General features: G+C 47.5%; 1 protein-coding gene across 1 annotated transcript in view; it reads left to right on the top strand.

Moving 5' to 3' along the window:
• The window catches only part of LOC141244308 (retinal guanylyl cyclase 2-like), a 135,358-nt gene that overhangs the window by 70,361 nt on the left and 38,110 nt on the right, over positions 1 to 26,887 (top strand). The window contains exons 8-12 of the mRNA XM_073669002.1: positions 1,630 to 1,710; positions 3,636 to 3,812; positions 4,092 to 4,248; positions 4,906 to 5,055; positions 5,927 to 6,075. Of these exons, the coding sequence (XP_073525103.1) occupies positions 1,630 to 1,710; positions 3,636 to 3,812; positions 4,092 to 4,248; positions 4,906 to 5,055; positions 5,927 to 6,075 (714 nt within the window). The remainder of the gene's footprint in view (positions 1 to 1,629; positions 1,711 to 3,635; positions 3,813 to 4,091; positions 4,249 to 4,905; positions 5,056 to 5,926; positions 6,076 to 26,887) is intronic.

The raw sequence follows: 26,887 nt of genomic DNA, 5'->3' as shown, positions 1-26,887 counted from the left end.
GTCAATAACAGATTCCGTGAGCATTGGCTGTGATCCTGCGACAGTAAATTAAGCTTAGTTTATTTTGTTATAACAAACTGAACCCGAGTACTAGGATTTTCTGAAAGGTGACATCCACCTAAAGGTTTTATAGATCAAGTTTCTGCAAAGTTGTTCTTCAGTGTTTAATTGGTTTGTACCGCGATGTTGAGTTTTGTTTTCCGTCTGCCCTGACCTGCTGCCAATCTTTAATATTGAGTGATCCCTACCTGTCCTAATCTACATACATTTCATGGATTTAATCATGGCCATCAGTCAGTTGCTGCTAACTGTAGTTACACTGAGGCAGTCTTTGGGATATCTTGCTGCAAAGTTGACATGGGGACAGGGATACCAGGTTTTCTCACACCGCTTCCAGGTTGGCCTCATCTCAATATGTGGTCATAGTCGTTGTGTCAATATATTGGAAGCCGTTTTGACAATATAAGTAAGTCTTACTACAGCCTCCATAGCCGTCACTTGCCCAGCCTCAACAGTAAGTGGAAAACTTCCCCAACGAGAACCATTCACCATCTTTCATTGAGCCTCAGTGATTGTACGGATATTTCAGTCGGCGCACAACTTGAGATGAGAGGAGTAGAACCAGCAGAGCTGGATTATTTATGAAAGTAGTGGAGGCCTGTAAATGGTGGAGGATGCCGGCAAGTACTCAGTAGTTTCTTTAAATAAATCACAAAGGCATCAATCAAATCTTCTCAATGTGAGCTCTTCGAAGGCGCAGGAGGGGTCCAATTATAGAGACAAACCTGTGTTAGGGTATTTAAGAATTGATGACAGGTGCCTTGGGGCGCGAAGTGCCATTTTCCAACTTGTGCCCTCAGGATTTGGAAATATCAGTTCTTAGCTACAGATGTGTCCTTTTGCTGGTCTGAATATTGAACTATCTTGAAATATTAGGGACCTCCGTTTATTAGCTAGTAGAGAAACAGAACCATCTTTCTACATTGCAAGGACCACCCATTGATTAGAAGATGGTTTTACCGACAGTAGGATTTTGTTTCGAGCACCAGCAGACTATTAGCTCACTATTTGGCAAAATGGCTGTTTGGAAAAAGTTGATGAATGAATAATCTCTTTAAATATAAAATTCAACAATAAATAGTGTGGATATGTATCATATTTGCCAAAAATTCATTATCATCAAGTTTAGAGTAATCAATAGCGTCTACAAAGTCACGAATCTCCAATAACTAAGCGTAAAACAATAGGAAATGCCGCACAGAGAGGGTACTGTGGTTCAATGAAACTAGGGCCCCCATTCATCATTTGTGGGGTTTTTTCTTTAAGTCACTTTCCTGTTTTGTCTTCTGGCATTAGTTGTCATTTTTGGCATCAAATTCATCAAAATTGTACTCGCGATTCATCAAATTGGTGCAAAGTAAAAGAAATGTGCTTTCTTTCTCTCTGGAGCTGTTTTTGTGACTTTTACTGCCAAAAGTAGCAAAAATTGCGACAAAATTTTGCTCAAAAATACACCACGGAGGGGACTGGAGTTTCAAGTCCTGTCCAATTGTAATGTTTTTCTTTTAATACATAAATTACTTTATTCCTTTTGGAGTTTCTTGTTTATGATGTGATATTACTTTGCAGGGAGATTGGGTTTGGCTAAAAAAATTTGAGCCAGGTGCGTACCACGAGCTGCGGCAGAGCACAACCAGCACATTGCGCAAGGTAAGATTAATATTTTGTAATTAATAATGACAACCTGCCAACTAGTTACTTTTAAAACTTGTGACTCTTACATCTTACCTCCTTGATGTTATGGTAGCGCTTTAATGCAGAGTACAAATGTTTGAGTCAAATTGTCACCTGTGTTCTTTAATAGCACCCTGTGGTTCTAGAATGTCAGGAATGGCCTAAGGGGCATGAAACCCGTGCATCCATCATCACTGCTGCAGATGCCATACTGGAGGGTCTACTACCCAGAGCTTGTGACTGTTAGAAATCAGCTTTAACTTGTATAGCAGTATTATTTATAGATCATTTGGCAGTATTATTAGATTACTTTATGTGTGGAGCTGTTATTTTGTCACTGTATAGCAGACTTTATTGTTTCAGTGTGTGGCACTGCTACTTAGGCACTATACAGTATATGGTTATGATGTTGAGATCACTGCATAGCATTGTTTTATAGCATGTATATTGCAGTTTTATTCAGCCAATGTTCTGTTTGGGGCTTACATTTATAATATGGGGCTTCTAATTATGCACTGTATTTTATGATGCTTAAAGTGCACTGTACTGTACTGTACAGTTATAAATTAAATATGCTCTTTATTTTTCTCTTTAACCTATTTTGTGAGAGGTTTTTTTTTTGTCACATATTCCGCTAGAACTTTTCCAAATTTTAGGCGAACATGAAATCACTCCACGTGAGGCCTGGAGTACATTTCCGCCAAATGTTGTGAAATTAAAACGAACGAGACAAACGCATAAAAAAGTGACTTTAAAGAAAGGCTCAAACACAATGATGAATATGGTGCAAACAAAAAAGGCTGAAAAGACATAAAACGCGACAAAAAAAGGTCATAAGTGCAAAAATGAATTGGGCTTTATGTGTTTAAGGAAACTTTCTCTTTTTAAAAACCTTAATAGTATTCTTCATTGCAGGCATCATGTACTGGTATGTAGTTGATTTAAGCCTATGTAGGTAAAATAAGATGAAAAAGTAAAAGTCAGAGACATCATGTTTCCATTACATTACTAAAAATATTGGTGAACAAGCAATTGTAAAGACATAGTTTGCTCTCGGTGTCTGTCCCTCCTTAAAATTCTGTACTGCATGGTATAGCACTTTTACTCATGTACTAACTGTACTGTATGGCACTTTTACTCATGCAATACCAAAGAAATGAGCCAGTACTTGTGTTGGTATAAGATAAAAACAGAATGAGCATATACCCTGTAGTAACAAAGTAAGTAATAGTAATAGTACATATAAAATAACATAGCGTACTTAGTTAACACTGTTTTGATTAAAAAAAAAAGCATAAAAGCCATCCCACCACTACAAGGTGTACCCATCGGGACAGTCCTATCTCTAGCATTAAACTTCACCATGTGTCAACAGACCTCAGTATAGATGGGGCAGAGCAGGACCCAGACCTTTTTGGGCTGGGCATTTTGTCTGTATAGCTTTACACGGGCAGGTGTCTGAACATTCAGGTCTGGGTCCTGCTCTGGCCCCATACACATTGAGGTCTGCGGACACATGGTGAGGTCTAATACTAAAGATAGGACAGTACAGATGGGTTCACCTTGTCGTGGTGGGGTTACTTTTATGCTTTTTTGATCAAAATAGTGTCAACTAAGTCCCCTATGTTATTTACAACTACTATTACTATTTACTCATTTACTTACTATAGGGTATTTGCTCATTTTGTTTTTCTTAGGTTTTGACTTTACTCATGTTCTGTACTATGTGGTGCTTTTATTCATGCACTGTACTGTATTGCACCAATAATCACGCATTGTACTGTATACTTATTAATACACAAGTTGACCGACAAAAAGTAGGCGGCTTAGAAATACTGCAAAGGTCATCATCGTACATCAGGTCCTATGTGTAGTTGACTGTTCCTCTTTTTGTTTTGCAGATGAAAGATTTGAGGAATGAAAATGTGAATCCTTTCCTGGGCTTTTTTTCCGACTGTGGCATTTTTGCCATCGTGACTGAACATTGTTCCAGAGGAAGCCTGGAGGATCTACTGAAGAACGAAGACGTCAAGCTGGATTGGATGTTCAAATCATCATTAGTTTTAGACTTGATTAAGGTTTGTACGACGTAGATGTGTCCGACTGAGATGATAAAATGAGAAAGAGTTGCAAAAATTACTATTGAAAAAAAAATGTAATAAGTGTAACATCAGTCAAGTCCACAAAGTAGCAATACAGGTTGCAGGAGGTATGGAAGCCCGACAAGTCTAGTCTAGGCGGTGGATGTAGAGGTGTCGAAAGCTCAGCACTGGAGTCTTCTGGAGAAAGTTTTAGCTATTTAATTTTTATGTTTTTATTTTTTGCTATAAATTGAATATTTTTTTGGTTTATCACAGGGAATGAGATATTTACACCACAGAGACTTCCCACATGGACGGCTGAAGTCACGGAATTGTGTTGTGGATGGAAGATTTGTCCTGAAGATCACCGACTACGGTTATAATGAAATTGTAGAGAACCAAAAGGCTCCCCGATGCCCTGCACCCCCTGGAGGTGAGGATGGAGAGGATAATGTAACATATATTTTATCCTTTACCTGATTTCTACTATTTTTTTAGGAATTTTTTAAATATTTGCCTTTTGTTTCCTTGGGGGTATTTTACATTATTTTTTATGGCATTCGTAGGGTGCGTTCATTTAAGGGCACCTGTCCTATGCCCATCTTATATTCAAAGTAGAGGGACCCAAGGGTTTGGTCATGAGCGAGGCACTAGGGGTGTAAATACTGTCATCTCCTATAGGAACATAAAGAACGGGGGAAGTCGATCATTTCTCATAATCCAATCATTTGAGTGGAGTGAGCTGAGAGACTTTTCCTTTCTGAGGACACTAGTCTAAGAGGATGGAAAGGCTGCAAGAGGGTTTGTGCTGCACAGTGATATGACCCATTTTTTTAAAAAAAGGGACCCCGTTTTTGCTTTTGCAATGGGCAAACAAAAAATATCTGAACCTGTGGCTCACTGTTAGTGTTTCTGTCCTCCGTTCTACAGTCCAGGCCTCAATGCATTCCCCTTCCTGTTGACTGCAGGACCTTACCATGACATCTGCACCAAATTACATCACTAAATCAAACCCCATTGTAATGAAAAAACACTAACATCAACTCCTCATGGGAGGAGCTAATCAATGTGATGTCATTCTCTCATGCAGAATTGTTTTGGACGGCTCCGGAGCTTCTTCGAGATCAAAACCTGGCCAGGAGAGGAACCTTCAAAGGGGATGTATTCAGCTTTGCAATCATACTGCAAGAAGTGGTTGTACGGGGTCCGCCATACTGCATGTCGGGACTCTCAGCTGAGGGTAATGCTCTGATACAATACATCCTTACATAGCAGTGCAGTATTACATCTCTTCTTGTAGGTCATCCTGTATAATACAAGGTGTGTATGTTTCAGACTCTCTGCCAAGGTGGTCACCGTTCGAGCACATGTGGACACTGCCATACAACAACAAGGTGCTAAAAGTGCAGGAACCACTAAAATAGTTACAGGTGTCAGAAAATAACAACAGAAACTTTGTTTTAAAGCAGAGATTGTCATGATTCCTCCTATCAGTGTCTAGACACAGTGAGTGACAGTTAAGATGTCCAATTTTGGGCAGGGGCGTGCTGAGCTGTCAGTATGGTGATGGACAGCTCAACCGTCCAATTGGAGGCTGGGACATGCTGAGCTGTCAGTGTGTTGAGTGACAGTCCAATCGCCCATTTGGGGCCAGGATGTGCAGGGTTTCCTCCATGTGTCTCCTGTTCGGTGTGAATCCCTGGCTATTTAGCTGACTCTCTGCCTCCAATTACTGCCAGTTGTAGCTTATGCTCGGTGGTATGTGAGTGCCTTGTGTTCCTGTGCTCAGTCTCAGATCTATTGTTACCTGACCTTTGACCTTGCTTCTGACCATCCATTTGCCTAGCCCCTCTGTATTGATCCCCTACCTTCCTGGAATCCTGACCTCGGTTCGTGACCTGACTATAACTTTGTGTTACCCCTATGACGAGCTCTCTTGGTATCTGATCCAGGACGTCTTGACTAGCCAGCCTCACGGCTTGCCCATGGGTAGTGACTAGCATCGCAGAGATTTTATAAATCCTAAGATGGGTGTGGTTAGTAGAGATGTTAAGAAAACTAGAAGAAATATACTGTATACTGTATAGTGACTCTATTTTACATTTTTTCAGAAATCATCAAGAAGGTAAAGAAGCCTCCTCCCCTGTGTCGTCCAACTGTGGCCCCCGACCAAGCCCCTCTGGAGTGTATTCAGCTCATGAAACAATGTTGGAGTGAATTAGCGGAAAGGAGGCCAACATTTGATGAAATCTTCGATCAGGTTGGGGATTGAAGAAATTTTAGTTTATTTCCACCTCATCCTTTCCACTTTAGATTGACAGACAGGTTGCGCTTAAAAATAGGGTGGGGCTTACTGTTCCTTTTATTCAATTACAGGCAGAGGAGTGGGGGGAGGCTCCTGCTGACGTTGGGGTACATCTAGAGATAATTATTTTATATTAAATTCAGTTTGAATTAACCTAGGATAATATTAAGTATCATGATAAACAGGGGTGAACTTAGCAAATATGATTCATCATAGAAAAAGTCTGCTTTAGGTCCCTCCACCCCAAAAAAGAAATATTAAGCGGTGTACCTGGGTTATTGCAGTTACCAAAGGGCATACAACTTTTGAAGACCAGTAAAGAGATACACAATAATATACTTCCATAGTGAGTTCTCCCATATAATTTGCCTAATACTCATAGTATGATGTCCCCACAGTGCCCAACACATTATGAAACCCTCACAATTCCCCCCACAGTATGATGCCTCAATAGTAACACCGCCAGAATATGATAACCCCACATATTCCCACATGATTAATACCTCCACGGTGACCCTCCACATCATGATGCCCCCACAACCCCCCACACACATTATGACTCCTCCGCAGTGACCCCCCTCCCACCGTACGATACCCCCAAAGTGACCTGACGCGCCCCTGGGCCTGCTGTGTCGCGCAGCGTCTCGCGCACGGGGGCTTACCCGGAACCGGATCAGATGAGGGTTGTAGTCTCTGAGTGGCGGGGACCCGGTCCGTGCCCAGGGAGTCAAACTCAGTGTGTGGCAGTCTTGATAGATGTTATTTGAGTGTCGACTACGCCACCCGTTGATTTGCAGCTATGGAGCTGCCGCTGCAGGGCAGACCGCTGAGGCCGGTGTAGAATTGTGCAGCGTGATAGTATAACCCCCAACGGGAGGGGTATGGCCTCAGGGCAGCCGACGTGGAAGATGGGGGTAGCAGGAACCACTCAGAGACGGTGCGGTGTAATTCAGGGTCTTTACTGGTAACAACGATAGACCCTCCCGGAGTACTTGCTAGCGAACGGGGCCTGGTCAGTCCTTGAGCAGATGGGATCTCCCCTGGCCAGGCGGAGTTGTAGGCCTCCCAAACTGACTGTACTCTTCTGGCTACCTTGCTAGAAGCGGATATAAGTAGCCCACGTCCCTGAGTGTACCGTGTGGTGCTCACCCGTATGGCCGGTGACTCGGGGCCTTCTAATGGCTTCCGCTCCACGATGGCGGTGCTGGTCCCACGCGTGTGACCGTGCCTTCGGGTTTCTGGGCCTGAGGACCTGAAATCCCCTGCCGGTCGGCTTCTGCTGCTGGGTAAGAGTTAGTCCCCACAGCCTCGGACGCCGGGTCCGGTAAGAAAGCTTCTCAGTCAGGGCGAGCTCTGCAGCTGCCAGCCCCTGACTCGTAGTAGTATTGCTCCCACTGAGCTCCTGCTGTTTCTTCCTATGACTGTTTCTTGTCTCTACTCTCCTTGACTCCTAACCCTGCTTCAGCCCCGGGTTTATATAGGGGAAGTTCTTCCCCTCCCAAGACTGGACAGGAGGTGTGGCATGCACAGGATCCCTGACCAAAGGACCTCCCACCTGCTCTCAGACATAACATTACATTACTGTGGAAACCAGACCCCTGGGGTGCCACATTCCCCCCTAGTGAAATTTAGTACTCCGGGACTAAACATATTTTAGAAAAACATAACAAGGTAAAAACAATAATAATACAATAAGAAAAACATATAAAGATGGTTACGGCATGTCCGTAATCGGGTGCAGTCTTTGAAGAAAAGCAAGGTGTCCATTTCACCAAAACAGGGAGACGTAACCAGGTAGGGGTTTGTCCTGCCCCGAGTCCTTAACAGTCTTTAGTCCGTCCTGGGTTACGCTCCAACTATGTACAAGGATTCCCGGTAAATCCGCCAAGGACTCCTACAAATAACTAGAAACACAAAATTATACACAAGCAACAATACACAGGTAAACATAAATAAAACAATTTATACACTTCAAATCCTCCACCGTGCGGGTAACTGGCCTCTAGTGGCCCTAGTGGACCTACGGAGCTGACTGCCTAGCCCTGAACTACAGGGTGTAGGAGCTGTCAAGGGTAAACTGGGCAGCTGTCTACCGGCTCTTTGGCTCACTAGGGATATGGCAGGCTCACTGCAAGCAGAGGGTTGATCCTCCTGGTCTGCGGGTGTGGGGTCTTCTGCCTCCTGGACCGGCTGTTCTTCCAGCTCTACCTGTTGCTCCGTAGGTGCTTGGGAAGCTGGTTGGAGGAAGGTGAGTACGGGTACCACAACTGCACCATTGACTTGAGTCCAAGACCGAGGGAAGTCTCCGAGCACAGTACTAACCATATCTTCCCTTTCCTCTACGGGTCGATGGTCTTCTTGTTCCTCTTCAGGGTTCCGTAGCTGTTCAGGACACTTCTTCAGGTGATCCCGGGATACAATGGCTGTGGTCTCCCCTCCGTCTTTACTGATGGTACAGACCTTCGGGTTCCCGTGGCTTGAGGGCAGTACGGTGTACGGGTCCTTCTCCCACTGGTCGTCCAACTTGTGGAGCCGTCTTTTCCTCTTCAAGACCTGCTCTCCGGGTACCAGGGGAACAGCGGGAGCATACTGGTTGTAAGTTTTCTCTTGTCTTTCCCTAGCCTGACAGAGACTTCGCTCCACGCTCTCCTGTACTCTCCGGTACTGCTGCTGCCTCTCTGTGTCCCAGTCTGTTTCTGGTGAAGTGTCCTCGGGTGTCAGGACTCCCATTTCCAGGTCAACAGGTAACTTACCAGGTCTTGCCCTCATTAGGTAAGCCGGGATACAGTTGGTGGAACCTACCGGGATGTGGTTGTATAGGTCCACCAGATCGGGCAACTTCTCAGGCCACAGACTGCGTTCTTCCAGGGGCAACGTTTTTAAAAGATCCATTACCACCTGGTTCATTTTCTCACAAAGTCCATTAGTTTGCGGATGGTAGGGTGTCGTCCTTATCTTCCGGCAGCCATACAGATTGCAGAATTCCTGGAAGACCTCCGCTTCAAAGGCAGGTCCCTGGTCCGTCAGCACTTGGTCCGGGTACCCGTGTGGACGGCAAAAGTGCTGCTGGAAGGCTCTAGCTGCTGTTTGAGCCGTTAAGTCCTTGACGGGGACGACAACCAAGAACCGGGAGTAATGATCCACGATGGTTAACGCGTAGACGTAGCCACTTCTGCTTGGGGTCAGTTTTACATGATCCAAGGCTACCAGTTCCAACGGTTGCCGGGTGACGATGGACTGCAGGGGAGTCTTCTGGCTGGCACAGTCCTTCCTTCTCAGGTTGCACGGGCCACAGTCTCTGCACCACTTCTCAATGGTTCCCCTCATGCCTACCCAGTGGAATCGCTCGCGCAGCAGGAACTCCAGCTTCTTCCACCCGAAGTGTCCAGCTCCGTTGTGGTATGCCTCCATCACCATGGCTGCGTCTCTTCGTGGCACCACTACTTGCCAGAGTAGTTCATGCGTCTGGGAGTTAACCATTCTGCGGCACAACTTCCCCTTGTAAAGGAACAGTCGACTCTTCTCTGCCCATAGTTGTTTGGCTTCCTCCGGAGCGTCTGGTTCAAGGCAAGCCTCCGGGCGAGTCAGCATCTCCTTCACCAGTCGGACGGCAGGGTCGCTGTCTTGCGTTTCCGCCCAGTTGTAGTGAGGTAAGGGGTTCAACGTAGCAGCCTGCTTACTCCTTACCCGGTGGGAATACTGGATAGTCCCATGACGGTGGAACGCAGGGAGTTCAACTTCTTCCAGTCCCTCCGGATCTTCTCCTTCGTCCGGCAGGTTGGGCATCCTGGACAGGGCATCCGCGTTGGTATTGGAGCGTCCGGCCCGGTATTTGATTGTGAACTCGTAGTTGGACAGACGGGCCATCCACCTCTGCTCCAGGGCACCGAGTCTTGCCGTGTCCAGGTGTGTCAACGGGTTGTTATCCGTGTACACGGTGAACCGGGAAGAAGCGAGGTAATGCTTAAAGCGCTCGGTGACTGCCCATACTACGGCCAGGAACTCTAGCTTAAATGAGCTGTAATTCTCGGGGTTCCTTTCGGTGGGTCGCAGTTTTCGGCTGGCGTAGGCGATTACTCGTTCCTTCCCCTGCTGGATCTGGGACAGTACGGCTCCTAGCCCGATGTTACTGGCGTCGGTGTAGAGGATAAAGGGCTGGCTATAATCCGGGTACGCCAGGATTTCGTCCCCCGTGAGGGCCATCTTCAGCTGGCGGAAGGACTCTTCTTCCAGCTCCTCCCATTTGAAGGGCGGCTTCTGGTTCTTGGCCTTCCGGGACTGGCCTATCAGGAGGTCCTGCATAGGTGCTGCCTTTTTGGTGAAACCGGGAATAAACTTTCGGTAGTAGCCTACCAACCCGAGGAACTGCCGCACTTCTTTTACGCTGGAGGGGCTTGGCCATTCCTTAATTGCGGTGATCTTATCAGGGTCGGGAGCCACTCCGTCAGCGCTCACCACGTGTCCCAGGTACTGCACCTTTGGTTTCAGGAGGTGACACTTGGAGGGTTTCACCTTTAGGCCGTAACTCGCCAGAGCTTCGAACACTTCCGCCAGGTGTTTCAGGTGGTCCTCATACGTCTTGGAATATACGATGACATCGTCCAGGTACAACAGGACCGTCTCGAAGTTTCTGTGGCCCAGACAACACTCCATTAGTCGTTGGAAGGTTCTTGGTGCGTTGCAGAGTCCGAACGGCATGCAGGTGAACTCGCTAAGTCCCATCGGGGTGGTGAATGCGGTCTTCTCCCGGTCTGCCTCTGCTACAGGAACCTGCCAGTACCCGCTAGTGAGATCCAAGGTAGAGAAGAAGTTAGCAGATCTTAAAGCAGCCAATGACTCCTCTATCCTTGGTAAGGGGTACGCATCCTTGTGTGTGATACGGTTGATTTTCCGGTAATCTACACACATCCTCATGGTGTTGTCTTTTTTTCTGGCTAAGACTAGTGGAGCTGCCCAGGGGCTACAGCTATCCCTGATCACCCCAGCCTCCTTCATGTCTCTAAGCATCCCCTTGGCGTGTTGGTAGTGGGCAGGGGGTACGGGTCGATACCTCTCTTTTATAGGAGGATGGTCTCCCGTGGGGATGTGGTGTTCTACCCCCTTGACTCGCCCGAAGTCTAACGGGTGTTTACTGAACACTCTCTCGTACTCCTGAACCACCCGATAGACTCCTTGTTTCTGGTGTGAGGGAGTGGAGTCAGTACCCAGATGTAGTTGCTGACACCAGTCCTCCATGTTTTTCTTAGAGCCGTTACCTTCCTCCGGGTGAGATGGAGGCAAGGGTTCCACAGATTGTATAGAATTTTGGTTAATGGTATATAATTTGGCTAGCGTGGCATACCGGGGCAGGTACACTTCCCTCTCCCCGATATTTATTATGCGAACGGGCACCCTCCCATGACGTACATCAACCACCCCCCGTGCTGTCAAAATGGTGGGCCTACTGTCTGAGTAAACTGGTTCTACCATTGCCTGGTAATCCCTACCTCTCAGACCAATAGCTGCCCGGCACCAAATCATCATTTCACTTTTTGGGGGCATGGCAATAGGAAAAGGGTCACACATTCTTACGCTACCAATCTCACCGCCGGAGAGTTCCACCTGTTGCCGTCGCATCAGTGCCCGGATCTCTTTCTGGAGCACCCGCTGCTCGCCGGAGCTGGCGCTCTTGGCAACCTGCTGTAAAAGGAAAATCACCTCTGCAAGACAATTTTCAATTACATTAGTTCCTAGAGTTATTTTTGGGTGACTCTCATGTTTGTCAATATCTACAATGATCAGTCCCTGTGCTGCCAGTTCGACTCTACCGATTTTGATGGTCACCTCTTTAAATCCGATCTGTGGCACGGGCTGGCCATTGCTGGCGATGATACTCAAGTCGTCGTCAGGGTAGCGGGTAATATCCGAGTCATTCCAGTACTGCTTAAAGAGCACGTACGGGATGGTGGTGACCTGTGACCCGGTGTCCAGTAGGGCACTCATGGGAATGCCATCCAGTACCACAGGCAAGACTGGACGTCCTCCCACATATCTGTCGCGCCAGTTCGATGGGCCTGGTGATCTTTTTCCTGGGGGTTGGCCCTCTACCCCAGGTTGTGCCCGTTTAAAGAACAGTACCTTGCCATATGTCCGGATTGATTGCAGCGGCGGCAGATGGGTCGTCCGTCCTCGCTGTATCGGTCACTGGGTCTTCCTCTGGCCGGTGGGGTCCTCCTTGGTCGACGCCACGGGATGTCCTCCGGTCCGGATGCCAGCTGGATCTTCCCTGGGGTGGAAACCTGTAAAGACTGCACAGTTCGGGTTAGCGCAGCAACGCTCTTAGCTAGCTCTTGGACCTGATGGTGTAGGTCTGGAGCCGGGTCATTGTCCAAAGCCTGCGCATCAGCTCCCACAGGCCCTGCCGACAAGGGCGCCGCTTCCTGGTGGTAAGTAATAGCTGGGCGCCTGTGGGTCATAACGCCACCCGGTGCCGGTTCTCGGATCACCCGGATGGCTCTGTCCTTGAACTGTGCAAAGCCCAGATGGGGATCCTGTAAGGCCATCGCCCGCAACTGGGTTCGGTGGGCATTACAATACAGTCCCTCTATAAATTGTTCAGTCAACAGCCTGTCCTCGTTTCCCACTCCATCAGGGTCGGTCTGCTTAATGGCCCTCAGGGCCTCTTGTAGGTTTAGTGCATAGTCCCTTATACTCTCATGCGCTCGCTGCTTGCACCCGTAGAATCTAAGCTTAATCTCGGCTGAGGTGCGGGTATCAAAGGTATCCTTCAGCCGGGTTAGTATCCCTGCGACAGTCTTCCTCCCAGGTGGCCAGGATTTTACTTCCCTTTTAGCTGCCCCGGTTAGTTGGGCCACCAGGATGCTCACTTTTTGCTCTTCTGTGAGGGGGTACACCTGGAAGAGGCTATCCAGCTTTTCTCTAAAGTCATGCAGGGTATGTGACTCCCCTGAGTACTGGGGTAGCCAAGCTGCTCCCGGGATATAGGGCATGGTGAAGGGCATAACTGCAGCAGCGGTGGCGCTGGCGGGGGTTGAGGCAGTGAAGCTCTCCTCCGTATCCGACATCTTCCTCCCCCCTAGTGGACCGTGGCCTACCTTGCGATGATCCTGTTCCGTAGGCCGCGGCTCCGCAGTAGATCGTCAGGGTTGAGGACCTTCCGTCGCGCTCCGGTGACGTCGGCGTCTGCTGGGCTCCTTCCAGGACCTTACGCGACGTCCGGACGTGAGGCGGGGCTTCAGTTCTCGCGCGCTTTCGAAGTCCACGCCCCTCTTCTTCCCGCGCGGCGTCCTCAAGATGGCGTCCAATGGCGGGAAAACTCCACGGATGGCGGGAAGAAGGCCGAAGATGGCGCCGGATGGCGGGAAAACTCACCACTGGTAAGTTTGAACAGTCTTTGCTTTTCAGGCACGCAGTACCCGGTGGTTGCGGGCACGAAATCCTGCCGACTACGCCAAAGTTGACGCGCCCCTGGGCCTGCTGTGTCGCGCAGCGTCTCGCGCACGGGGGCTTACCCGGAACCGGATCAGATGAGGGTTGTAGTCTCTGAGTGGCGGGGACCCGGTCCGTGCCCAGGGAGTCAAACTCAGTGTGTGGCAGTCTTGATAGATGTTATTTGAGTGTCGACTACGCCACCCGTTGATTTGCAGCTATGGAGCTGCCGCTGCAGGGCAGACCGCTGAGGCCGGTGTAGAATTGTGCAGCGTGATAGTATAACCCCCAACGGGAGGGGTATGGCCTCAGGGCAGCCGACGTGGAAGATGGGGGTAGCAGGAACCACTCAGAGACGGTGCGGTGTAATTCAGGGTCTTTACTGGTAACAACGATAGACCCTCCCGGAGTACTTGCTAGCGAACGGGGCCTGGTCAGTCCTTGAGCAGATGGGATCTCCCCTGGCCAGGCGGAGTTGTAGGCCTCCCAAACTGACTGTACTCTTCTGGCTACCTTGCTAGAAGCGGATATAAGTAGCCCACGTCCCTGAGTGTACCGTGTGGTGCTCACCCGTATGGCCGGTGACTCGGGGCCTTCTAATGGCTTCCGCTCCACGATGGCGGTGCTGGTCCCACGCGTGTGACCGTGCCTTCGGGTTTCTGGGCCTGAGGACCTGAAATCCCCTGCCGGTCGGCTTCTGCTGCTGGGTAAGAGTTAGTCCCCACAGCCTCGGACGCCGGGTCCGGTAAGAAAGCTTCTCAGTCAGGGCGAGCTCTGCAGCTGCCAGCCCCTGACTCGTAGTAGTATTGCTCCCACTGAGCTCCTGCTGTTTCTTCCTATGACTGTTTCTTGTCTCTACTCTCCTTGACTCCTAACCCTGCTTCAGCCCCGGGTTTATATAGGGGAAGTTCTTCCCCTCCCAAGACTGGACAGGAGGTGTGGCATGCATAGGATTCCTGACCAAAGGACCTCCCACCTGCTCTCAGACATAACATTACATTACTGTGGAAACCAGACCCCTGGGGTGCTGGGGTGCCACAGACCGTTCCAGTGTATGATGCCTCCATAGTGACCACCACACACAGTATGATGCCTCCACAGTGACACCTCACAGTATGATACCTCCACAGTGACCACCACACACAGTATGATGCCCCCACAGTGATCGTCACACACAGTATGATGCCCCCCACAGTGACCACCCAACAGAGTATGATGCCTGCACAGTGACACCTCACAGTATGATGACTCCCCAGTGCCCTGCCACACAGTATGATGCCTCCACAGTGACACCTCACAGTATGATGCCCCGCACAGTGACCGCCCACACAGTATGATGCCTCCACAATAACAGCTCCATGGTATGATGACTCCACAGTGCCCTGCCACACAGTATGATGTCTGCACAGTGACCCCCCCAACAGTAGTATGCCTCCAGTGCCCCAACACAGTATGATGCCCCCTTATAGACCCCCAATAGTGACACCTCTTTCGTATGATGCCTGCACAGTGACCCCACAATACTATGCCTCCACAGTGCCCCAACACAGTATGATGTCTCTACTATGCTCAGCCAATCATGTATGTATTCTCAGCAGGCTGAGTGGAGTAAGTTGCTGCCAGATTTTTCTGGCATTGACTTTTGCCCGATCTATATTTCACTTGATATCTTCCTGCAGTAAAGAGTTGGAAGGCCCCTAAACACAATAGATGCTCAGCAGGATCCACCCAAAATTTGAAGTTAAACCAATATACATCTGATTTGTATGGCTTCCCCAAGTGTTGCTGTCCTGCCTTATCTAGTTCAATGGAGCTGTCATTATAAACCTGGGCTCTAAAGCCCCCGTCTCACATAGCGAGATCGCTAGCGAGATCACTGCTGTGTCACGGTTTTGGTGATGCAACAGCGACCTCACCAGCGATGTCGCTATGTGTGACACTTTGCAGCGATCAGGCCCCTGCTGTGAGGTCGCTGATCGCTGCAAAGTGTCCTGGACCTTTTTTTGGTTGTTGCCCTCCTGCTGGTCAGCACACATCGCTGTGTGTGACCAGCGGGAGCAGCGATCAGGCTGGTAACCATGATAAACATCGGGTTACTAGGGTCACACGCGCACCTAGTAACCCGTTGTTTATCATGGTTACGAGCCTGCTAAAGTGAGCGGTAACCTCCCGCTCACTGTAGCAGAGTGGTAACCATGATAAACAACGGGTTACTAGGTGCGCGTGTGCCCCTAGTAACCCGATGTTTACCATGGTTACGAGCCTGCTCCTGCTTCAGCAGGTTGGTAACCAGGAGCAGTACATCGTGGAAAGATTCTTTTCACGATGTCGCTGCTCCCCTGATCGTTGGTGAGCCTGCCTGTTTGACAGCTCACCAGCGACCACATAGCGACGCAGCAACGATCCCTGACAGGTCGTATCGTTGTCGGGATCGTTGCAGCGTCGCTAAGTGTGACGGGGCCCTAACGATATTGAGATGACTCTGCTTATCTGTCCCATTCTATACAACAAAGCTGATAAATCAGCTGCAGAAAACAGTAAGTGTTGACCTATCCTGACTCCTTCAGTATCCCAAAAAGGGAGGTGGCTTATGTTATTAATAAGTTAAAGGGTTATTCTGATTTTCCTAGATAGACATAATGATTGTAAAAAAAAAGCCCTTTTGCAATTAACTGCTTATTAAAATTTGCAGCAGTTCCTGAAATATTAGCACTTTTCTTTTGTTTACAGTTCATTGCCTAGGAGACCGACCACCGCTGCTGTCTACTTTGTAAGCACAGTGCTGAAGCTGGCGGGGATTAGGAGGTAACAACACGCTCCAGGGAACCTGGCCAGCTTCAAAATAGTGCTTACAAGCTCAAAAGAAAAGAGCTTATAAGTAGTGATGCGCGAGCACTAAAATGCTCGGGCACTCGTTGCTCGGGTCGAGCACATTGGAATACTCGGGTGCTCGATCCGAGCAACGAGCCCAATGTAAGTCTATGGGAAACTCGAGCATTTTTCCGGCGGCTCCCCTCGGCGGTCTGCAGAGGGTCTAAAAATTGCCCAAATCGATGGGAACAATGCTCAAATGACATGGGAACAGCATGGGGAAGACCCCTGGAAGCATTTCTGACTCCCAGGTCACTGCTGTCAACAACGTTGTCAGAGGTATTATACCACTTTTACAGACTCACAATAAAACATACAAAAATGAAACCAAAATGGATTTTACTGGGAAATATGTTAAGGAACATCCTTTCCAGGGTAATGACTTGTTTATGAGGCAAAATAAATATACAAAAACAAAAATACTCCTCCACACCTTGGGTTATGTTCACACGTAGCGTTTTTGATGTGTTTTTGCACTTTTGCATTGCTTTCAACAGTGAAAAATACATTCACCAGGAAATATCATTTTAACATTTTACAACCTTATTTGGCCACGTGGTGTGTGAGACATGATCAGACACATCCTGTTTCATTTATGAAGGAGAGACTCTGAAAGCCACAAACACTATTTTTGTGGCCCTTACTATTCTTAAAGGGCCAGCAGTCGGCTATGCTTTGTTATTCCCATTATTAAAGAGTGGGTCTCCTATACTGTTATTGGGTATGCAGTGACTGCAAGGGCTGCCAAAAATTTGGACGCACCTCAATACCCCTTTGAAAAGACATAGAAGATAGCCTTAGTAAAAAAAATGTTCCCATTATAAAGGAGTGGGTCTCCTATAGTGGTAATGCCCATGCAGTGACTGCAAGGGGTGCCAAAATTTGGGAAAAACCCCAATAATAATTTAAAGACACATAGAGGTGGGCCTCAGTAACGACATGTTCCCATTAGAAAGGAGCGGGTCTGCTATCCAGTTTAAGGGTATGCAGTGAGTCCAACGGCTGACCAAATTTAAGAAAAACCCCAATACCAATTTAAACACACATAGAGCAGGGCCACAGTAACGACATGTTCCCATTAGAAAGGAGAGGGTCTGCTATCCAGTTATAGGGTATGCAGTGAGTTCAACGGCTGCTAAAATTTAGGAAATACCCTAACAACAATTTAAAGATACATAGAGCTGGGCCACAGTAACAACATGTTCCCATTAGAAAGGAGTGGGTCTCCCATACTGTTATTAATTATGCAGTGACTGCAACGGCTGCCAAAAATTTGGAGGAGCTCCAATGCCCCTTGCAAGAGACGTAGAGGTCGGAGGGCCCCCTGAAAACAATGCTCCCATTATTAGGAAGTGGGTCTACCATACTGTTTGCAGTGAATGCAACAGCTGCCAAAAATTTAGAGGAACTCCAATGCCCCTTACAAAAGACGTAGATATTTTGATATGTTAGAAATTGTGGTGATATGGTGGTGGAGGATGAGGAGAAGGAGGAAAAGAGCAAATAAACAAAATCAGGAAGCTGACTGAGCAGCTGCTCACTGGGGTAAATGTGGGGGATGGTGGTAGTAGGGAGCTGCAGGACAGTGAGGCAGCTAGCTGGGTGACAGTTAGAAGGGGGGGTAGAGGGAAGAGTGCCAGGGAGGCTAGTCCTGATCCGGAACACCCCAATAAGTTTGCAAACTTGGCAGATGAGGGGAGTGATGGTACAGGGGTAGCACTGCTGCAGAAAGGCATGTCCTCTGAAAGCCGGAGGAGTGTCAGCTCCAGTAAGGGGGGAAATAGGAGAGCAGGGCAGGCCAGGCAGGTGCTGGTAGTGGGAGACTCAATTAATAGGGGAACAGATACGGCAATCTGTCACAAAGACAGGAATCGTCGAACAGTGTGCTGCCTACCTGGCGCTCGAGTCCGGCACATCGCTGATCGGGTTGACAGATTACTGGAAGGGGCTGGTGAGGACCCAGCGGTCATGGTGCATATTGGCACAAATGACAAAGTTAGAGGTAGCTGGAAGGTTCTTAAAGATGATTTCAGGGAATTAGGATGCAAGCTGAAAGCAAGGACCTCCAAGGTGTTATTCTCTGAAATACTACCCGTACCATGTGCCACGCCAGAGAGGCAACGGAAGATTAGGAAGATAAATAAGTGGCTCAGGAATTGGTGTAGGAAGGAGGGGTTTGGGTTCCTGGAGAACTGGGCCGACTTCTCAGTTGGCTACAGGTTCTTCGCTAGGGACCGGCTGCACCTCAATGGGGAGGGTGCAGCTGTGTTGCGGGAGAAAATGACTAGAAGGTTGGAGGAGTGTTTAAAGTAGGGATTGGGGGGGAGGGTATTCATTTTATAGGTGGGGAAGATAGTGCAGATAGTGACCTGGGCACAAATAAAGACATTGGGGGTGGGGTTAGAACAGTCAATATAGTAAGAATTAATTGAGGTACAGAGAGATACATAAAATGCATGTACACTGATGCCAGAAGCCTCACAAACAAAATGGAGGAATTAGAATTAAAATTAATTTTGTTGGAAAATAATTATGACATGGTGGGGATATCTGAGACGTGGCTGGACGAGAGCCATGACTGGGCAGCTAATTTACAGGGCTATAGTCTGTTCAGAAATGACCGTACAAACAAGTGATGGGGGGTGTTTATATGTAAAATCATCCTTAAAACCCGTCTTGCGTAAGAATATATGTGAATCTAATGAAAATGTAGAGTCCCTGTGGGTGGAGATAAGGGGAGGGGGAAAAAATAATAAATTACTGATAGGGGTTTGTTATAAGTCTCCAAAATAATGGAAGCAGCTGAGAATATCCTCGTAAAGCAAATAGATGAATCAGCAACTCAAGGATAAGTCATTATTATGGGGGACTTCAACTACCCTGAAATACATTGGGGGACAGAAACATGTAGTTCAAGCAAAGGTAATAGGTTTTTGACAACTATGAGAGACAATTACCTTTCACAACTGGTTCAGGACCCAACAAGAAGGGGGGCACTGCTAGACATTAACCAACAGGCCAGACCGCATATCAGATATACGAGTTGGGGGTCACTTGGGTAATAGTGATCACAAAATAATAAGTTTTCATGTATCCTTTAATAAGATGTGTAGTAGAGGGGTTACAAGGACACTAAACTTCAGGAAGGCAAATTTCCAACGGTTGATAGGTGATCTTAGTGCAATAAACTGGGACGATATCCTGAGACATAAAACTACACAAAGCAAATGGGAGACATTTATTAGCATCCTGAATAGGACCTGTGCACAATGTATACCCCTTGGGAATAAACATGCTAGAATTAGGAGGAAACCACTATGGCTAAATAGAGCTGTAAGGAGCGCAATAAGTGACAAAAAGAAAGCATTTAGGGAACTAAAGCAAGTAGGTAGTGATGAGGCATTAAATAAATACAGAAAATTAAATAAATTCTGTAAAAAACAAATCAAGGCAGCAAAGATTGAGACAGAGAGACTCATTGCCAGAGAAAGTAAAAATAATCCCAAAATATTCTTTCACTACATAAATAGTAAAAAACTAAAAAATGATAGTGTTGGCACCCTTAAAATTAGTCTGGGTGAAATGGTGGATGAGGATGAGGAAAAAGCCAATATGCTAAAAAAAATTTCAACAGTATTTACACAAGAAAATCGAATGACAGAAAATATGATCAGTGATAACAAAAATTCTCCATTAAATGTCACTTGCTTAACATAGCAGGAAGTACGGCGGCGTCTAAAAATCACTAAAGTTGACAAATCCCCAGGCCCGGATGGCATGCACCCGCGAGTACTGCAGGAATTAAGTAACGTCATAGATAGACCATCATTTTTAATCTTTAAAGATTCCATAATAACAGAGTCTGTACCACAGGACTGGTGTATAGCAAATGTGGTGCCAATATTCAAAAAGGGGACAAAAACCGAACTTTGAAATTATAGGCCAGTAAGCTTAACCTCTACTGTGGGTAAAATCCTGGAGGGTTTCCTAAGAGATGCTATACTAGAGTATCTGAAGGAGAATAACCTCATGACCCAATATCAACATGGGTTTACGAGGGACCGTTTCTGTCAAACTAATCTGATCAGTTTTTATGAAGATGTAAGTTCTGGACTGGACCAAGGAAATGCAGTGGATATTGTGTATATGGACTTTTCAAAAGCTTTCGATACGGTTCCACACAAAAGGTTGATACATAAAATGAGAACAATGGGGATAGGGGAAAATATATGTAAGTGCGTTAAGGACTGTCTCAATGATAGGAAACAAAGGGTGGTTACTAATGGAACACACTCAGACTGGGTCTCAGTTAACAGTGGGGTACCACAGGGGTCAGTATTGGGCCCCCTTCTTTTTAACATATTTATTAATGACATTGTAGGGGACATACAGAGTGGTATTTCAATATTTGCAGATGACACTAAACTCTGCAGGGTAATCAATACAGAGGAGGACAATTTTATATTACAGGAGGATCTATGTAAATTAGAAGCTTGGGCTGATAATTGGCAAATGAGCTTTAATGGGGATAAATGTAAGGTAATGCACTTGGGCAGAGGAAATAAAATGTATAATTATATGCTTAATTGTAAAACACTGGGCAAAACTGTCACTGAAAAAGACCTGGGTGTATTGGTGGACGACAAGCTCACGTTTGGTGGCCAGTGTCAGGCAGCTGCTGCAAAGGCAAATAAAATAATGGGATGCATTAAAAGAGGCATAGATGCTCATGAGGAGAACATAATTTTACCTCTATACAAGTCACTAGTGCGACCACACTTAGAATACTGTGTACAGTTCTGGTATCCGGTGTATAAGAAAGACATAGCTGAACTAGAGCGGGTGCAGAGAAGAGCGACCAAGGTTATTAGAGGACTGGGGGGTCTGCAATACCAAGACAGGTTATTAGAGGACTGGGGGGTCTGCAATACCAAGACAGGTTATTAGAGGACTGGGGGTCTGCTATACCAAGACAGGTTATTACACTTGGGATTATTTAATGTGGAAAAACGAAGGCTTAGGGGTGATCTTATTACTATGTACAAGTGTATGAGGGGACAGTACAAAGACCTTTCTACTGATCTTTTTACTCTGAGGCCTGAGACGGGGACAAGGGGGCATCTTCTACGTCTGGAGAAAAGAAGGTTTAATGATAATCACAGACACAGATTCTTTACTGTAAGAGCAGTGAGACTATGGAGCTCTCTGCCGCATGATGTTGTAATGAGTGATTCACTACTAACATTTAAGAAGGGCCTGGATGCCTTTCTTGAAAAGGATGAAGTGACCGCGGGCAAGGCCGCGCATTGGTATCTATAATCTGGCCCAGCAAGATCCCCACACACAGACTCTATCTTGATAACCGTATCTTTACTCGTATACATTTTTAACAGCAAAGAAAAACAATAAATGACAACCGTAAATATGCACAGTAATAACGTGTACTGATAAGCTGACCCTCACTGTCCCTACTCACACGTTACCAGTCCTTTACTCCAGAAGGATGTGTCCCCCGTCGCAGGCCTGTCTGTCTTTGCAGGAGGGCGTCCCAGCCGGAGAAAAAAAAACAGGAACAACAAATTACGCTGAAAGGAGGGAATACTTCGGCCTCTCGCCAGAGGACCCGCTTACAGTCTCTCTGATCCGGATAGCAGCTTTGGTGGATCCCTTATGTAGTCCACACTCCAGTAGCAGGGAGTGTAACAGCTGTATCCCTCAGCAGTGCAGGAGCTGGGGAAGGCCCCGAGGATATGGTGTCAGGTAAAAGAAATCCCGTTGAGAGTCTCTCCTGCGCCACGCACGAGGGCCTGCACACCGTCCTGGCTCTTTTCACAGCCCACAGCAAACTCCTCGCGCGCTTTTTTCTGCTTCCCACTTTGGTCACGTGACTCTCTAGGGCCGGACACAGGAGGCTCAGTCTTTTGCTCTGTCATCACACCCTGCGCAGGTGCAACCTCTGGCCACAAGGTGGCAACATCATCCTGTGTAATCACTTCTGTAACAGACTCTATATCAATAATCACAGAACAGCCAGAGCCTGCCAGCTCACTACAAATATAATATTACAGGGTATATATACTAGATTCCTTGATAGGGCGTTGATCCAGGGAACTAGTCTGATTGTTGTATGGAGTCAGGAAGGAATTTTTTTCCCCAATGTGGAGCTTAGTGTTGGCCACATGGGGTTTTTTTGCCTTCCTCTGGATCAACATGTTAGTCTATGGGTTGAACTAGATGGACTTAGTCTTCCTTCAACCTTAAAAACTATGTTACTATGTTACCCATGTCTGGGTGTGAAGACAGAGGTGCATGGGAATAGAGTTAGAGCTCCCAAAAAAAAAGACTCTGGATTTGAGTTTATGTTACGCTGCTATCATTCGGTATGTTGAGAAGTCTGGCCCAATCCAGCCCTTGTTCATTTTTATAAGAGTCTGTCTGTCAGCATTTTCAGTTGACAGGAGGATGCACTTATCGGTTATAATTCCACCAGCTGCAGTAAAACCCTGCTCTGATAAAACGCTGGCGGCAGGGCAGCCCAGGGCCTCCAAGGCATAGAGAGCAAGTTCATTCCACGTATCCTGCTTGGATACCCAATAATTATAAGGCACAGAGGAATCATGGAGGACGTTGGTACAGTCAGCATGGTACTCCCTCAGCATCTTCCGAAACTTTTCCCTCCTTGTGAGAGTACCCTGTGCCTCAGGGCCTGTGCGATGGGGGGGTCTGAGAAAATTGTCCCAGAACTTTGACAGTGTTCCCCAGCCTCTGCTGGATTGTATTTGTGTCTCTCTCGCCTGTACTCCTTGGTTGTCCAACGAACTGTGACCTCTGCCGCTAGAGTGTTCAGATGGGAATTTTTTAAATAATTCTGCAACAAAGGCCTTCTCGTACTTCCCAATTTTATTAGGCCTGGCCGGCATGGGAATAAGAGACAGAAAGTTCTCCTTGTAGCGTGGGTCTAGAAGTGTCACCAACCAGTAATGACTGTCACCCAAAATTTAGACAACGCGTGGGTCACGGGAAAGGCAGCGTAACATAAACTCAGCCATGCATGCCAGACTACTAACAGGCAAGACTTCCTTTTCTTCACCAATAGGACGACTGACCATGCTCTCCTCCTCATCCTCCTCCTCCTCCTCCCTGTCCTCAAGACATCCACGCTGAACAGATGGTATAACAGTTGTGCAGGTAATACCGTCTATAGCGCAGGAAACTAGCTCCTGTTCTTCCTCCTCCTCCTCTTCCTCATTGTCACCCAATCCACGTTGAATGAGATGAGGCTGAGCTGTGTGTAATCACCCTGTATGGTTACTCGCTCCATCTCATCGTGCTCCGCCTGCAATGCATACTCTTTGATTGTGGGCAGAGAGCGTTTCAGAAGACAGAGAAGTGGGATGGTGACGCTAATTATGGTGTCATCGCCGCTCACCATCTTGGTGGAGTCCTCAAAGTTTTGGAGGATGTTACAGATGTCTGACATCCATGTCCACTACTGAGAACTTATATGTGGAGTCTGACATGAATACCGACGGCCTTCTTGATGCTGGTAGTCAGCAACTGCCCTCTTCTGCTCAGAAATCCTTCCCAACATCTGCAATGTAGAGTTCCAATGCGTGGGGACATCACACACTAGTCATGTAGCTGGAAGCAGCAAACGCTGCTGAAGCACGGCAAGGGCGGTGGAAGCTGTAGGTGACTTTGTAAAATGGGCACACACGCGGCATACTTTAACAAGCAGATCTGGCAGCTCCGGGTAGGTTTTGAGAAACCGCTGAACCACGAGATTAAACACATGGGCCAGGCATGGTACGTGTGTGAGCTCGCCTCAGAGCAGCCACCAGGTTCTGGTCATTGTCACACACGACCATGCCTGACAGTAGGGTCAGTGGTGTCATTCATAGACCTGCCTGCTCTTTCAGAGCTGTCCACGACTCTTCAGCATTGTGCAGTTTATCACCTAAGCATATTATCTTCAGCACAGCCTGTCGCCACTTGGCCGAGGTAGTGCTGCAGTGCTTCCAGCTTCTAAGTGATGTATTAGAACCCTCCTGTTTGTTTTTCCTATCTTTTGTTTTGCAGTCACGTGACCATCTGCCTTTATATTCCAGCTCCGCCCTTCTGGCTGTGCTGGACTTCAGTGTTTGACTGTTTCTCTAGCCTGGTGCTTCTGTGCCTTTCTCTGTCAAGTTCGCTTGGTCCTCTGGGACCTTTAGTACATTTTTGTCAGTTTGTCTTTTTGTGTTCTGCAACAACTTCTGTTTAGGAGGTGTCCCTTTTATGTCCCAGTCCTTAGTTCTTTTAGGGACCCCTTCCTTAATTCTATAGGTCTTCGTTCAGACTAGCCGAGGACGAAGGCGGGTCTGTTCACAAGGAACAGGCAGCCCGCTACATTGTAGGGATTCAGCTTAGTCTTACTGTAGGGACAGCTTTCCCCTATCTTTCCATAGTACTTGTTGCAGATCATAACATGATGTGGTCATTTCGGACAAGGAGGCTGAAGAGGATAAGGAGGAGGTGCAGGAGCTGTAGAATGTGGGGGCAACCCTGATTGACCCAGTGCCCGCAATCCTCGGCGTGGGGAGGATGCGTTCCGTCCCAAGGTCCGACTGGGTCCCAGCTCCCACTATATTAACCCAGTGTGCCGTCAGCAAGATGTACCGTCCCTGCCCACAAGCACTTGTCCACATGTCCATGGTTAGGTGGACTTTCCCAGTAACTGCATTGTTGAGGGCATAGCTAATGTTGTGGGACACGTGCTCAAGCAATGCGGGGACGGCACACCGGGAGAAATAGTGGTACCTGTGGACTGAGTACTGAGGGACAGTCGTCGCCATCAGGTTGTGGAAACTTTTGTCTCCACGAGCCTAAAAGGCAACATTTCAAGCGCAAGCATTTGCAACATGTGTGAATTTAGTAGCGTGGCCTGTCCGGCGTTGGCCGCGTATTTGCGCTTGCGTTCCAAGGACTGTGGTAGGGACAACTGAACACTGCGCTGGTACGTGAACATGGACGTGCTTGCTTATGGTACTAGTTGACAGTGTGCAACGACACGTGCTGGGCTGGAGGCATCTTCGCATGCGCCGTGGACAGGCAATTGGCGTGCAAGCACAACAGAGGAAGAAGCAGTGGTGTCGCCCACAGACACTGTTTCTGGACCTTGGGGTTCGGCCCACTTAGTCGGGTGCTTTGCTGCCTGACCAGCCTGATCATGCTGGTGGTGGTCAGGCTGCTAGTTTTGCTACCCCTGCTGATGCTGGTCTAGCAGGTGGTGCAAATGGCCTTTTTGGGGTATCTGGAGAGTCATTAAAAAACAACCAGACTCGGGAAGACCTAACAGTTGTACTGGCAACTTCCTTCATGTTGGCATTACGGGGAATGCTTCCCCGCCTTGTGTCTGTGGCCACCACACTGCTTCTTCCTGCCTGTTGTGGTGCTACACCTCCTCCCCCTGTGTGCTGCTGTCAATGCTCGGCATGTTCCCCTGCCAGGTTGGGTCAGTTACTATATCATTCACCATCCAGTCTTTCACTTTCGCACCCTGGTCCTCCTTCTGACTTTCTGGCTATTGTGTCTCATCATCATCATCCACCTCTTGCAACCGTAACTGCACTTTCCCTCCATTGCCTTCGTGTGGCCATGGATGCTCAAATATTTGGGCATCGCTACACATGCCATTCTCCTCTAGACTCGCTTGAAGATGGCTGGGCTAGAGGCCCGAAACTACAAATGGAAAAGTGAACAGCTCTTCTGAGTGTCCATGTGTGGGATCAGTTGTCTCCGGGCACTTAACATGGTGGAAGGAAGGAGGATCAGGATGAGGAATATGCGGTCCAGACTCACGGCTACTGAGACTTGACCGTGTCGAAGATGGTGGTGGTGGTGGCAAAGTGACTGGAAGCATTATCTGCTATCCAACCAACAACCTTTTGACACTGCTATGTGTTCAATAGTGGTGTGCTGTGGTCCTCTAGTAATTGGGACAGGAAGGTTGAGCAACAAGATGTGGGTGTTTGTTGTGGCACAATTTCAGCTTGCCCTCGGCCATGTCCTCGCCTCGGCCTCTGTATGCGCCATCACGTCCACTTCCCCCGTCCCTTACTACGCACCTTTCCCATTTTACATGGAGGACAATATTTTCCATATTCACTAGAAATGGCTGATTTTGGAACGCTGTTATATGTGATACATCTGACAGAGAACCACGGTTTTAAATAGCGGGCCTGTAGTTTACTAATACTATTCTTCACAGAGACCTAGTGTGAATAGCTTTACCGACACACTGCAACAAAATGGAAATAGAAGGCAGAAATGGCTGATTTTAGAACGCAGCTATATGTGATACGTCTGACAGAGAACCACGGTTTTGAATAACAGGCCTGTAGTTTACTGATACTATTTTTTACAGAGACCTAGTGTGAATAGCTTTACCGACACACTGCAACAAAATGGAAAAGGAGGCCAATATTTT

Source organism: Phyllobates terribilis, unplaced genomic scaffold, assembly GCF_046119375.1.
Source record: "Phyllobates terribilis strain yellow unplaced genomic scaffold, ASM4611937v1 Scaffold_2__4_contigs__length_985480577, whole genome shotgun sequence".
NCBI classification, from domain to species: Eukaryota; Metazoa; Chordata; class Amphibia; order Anura; family Dendrobatidae; genus Phyllobates; species Phyllobates terribilis.
This window is presented reverse-complemented; position numbering and strand designations above follow the sequence as displayed.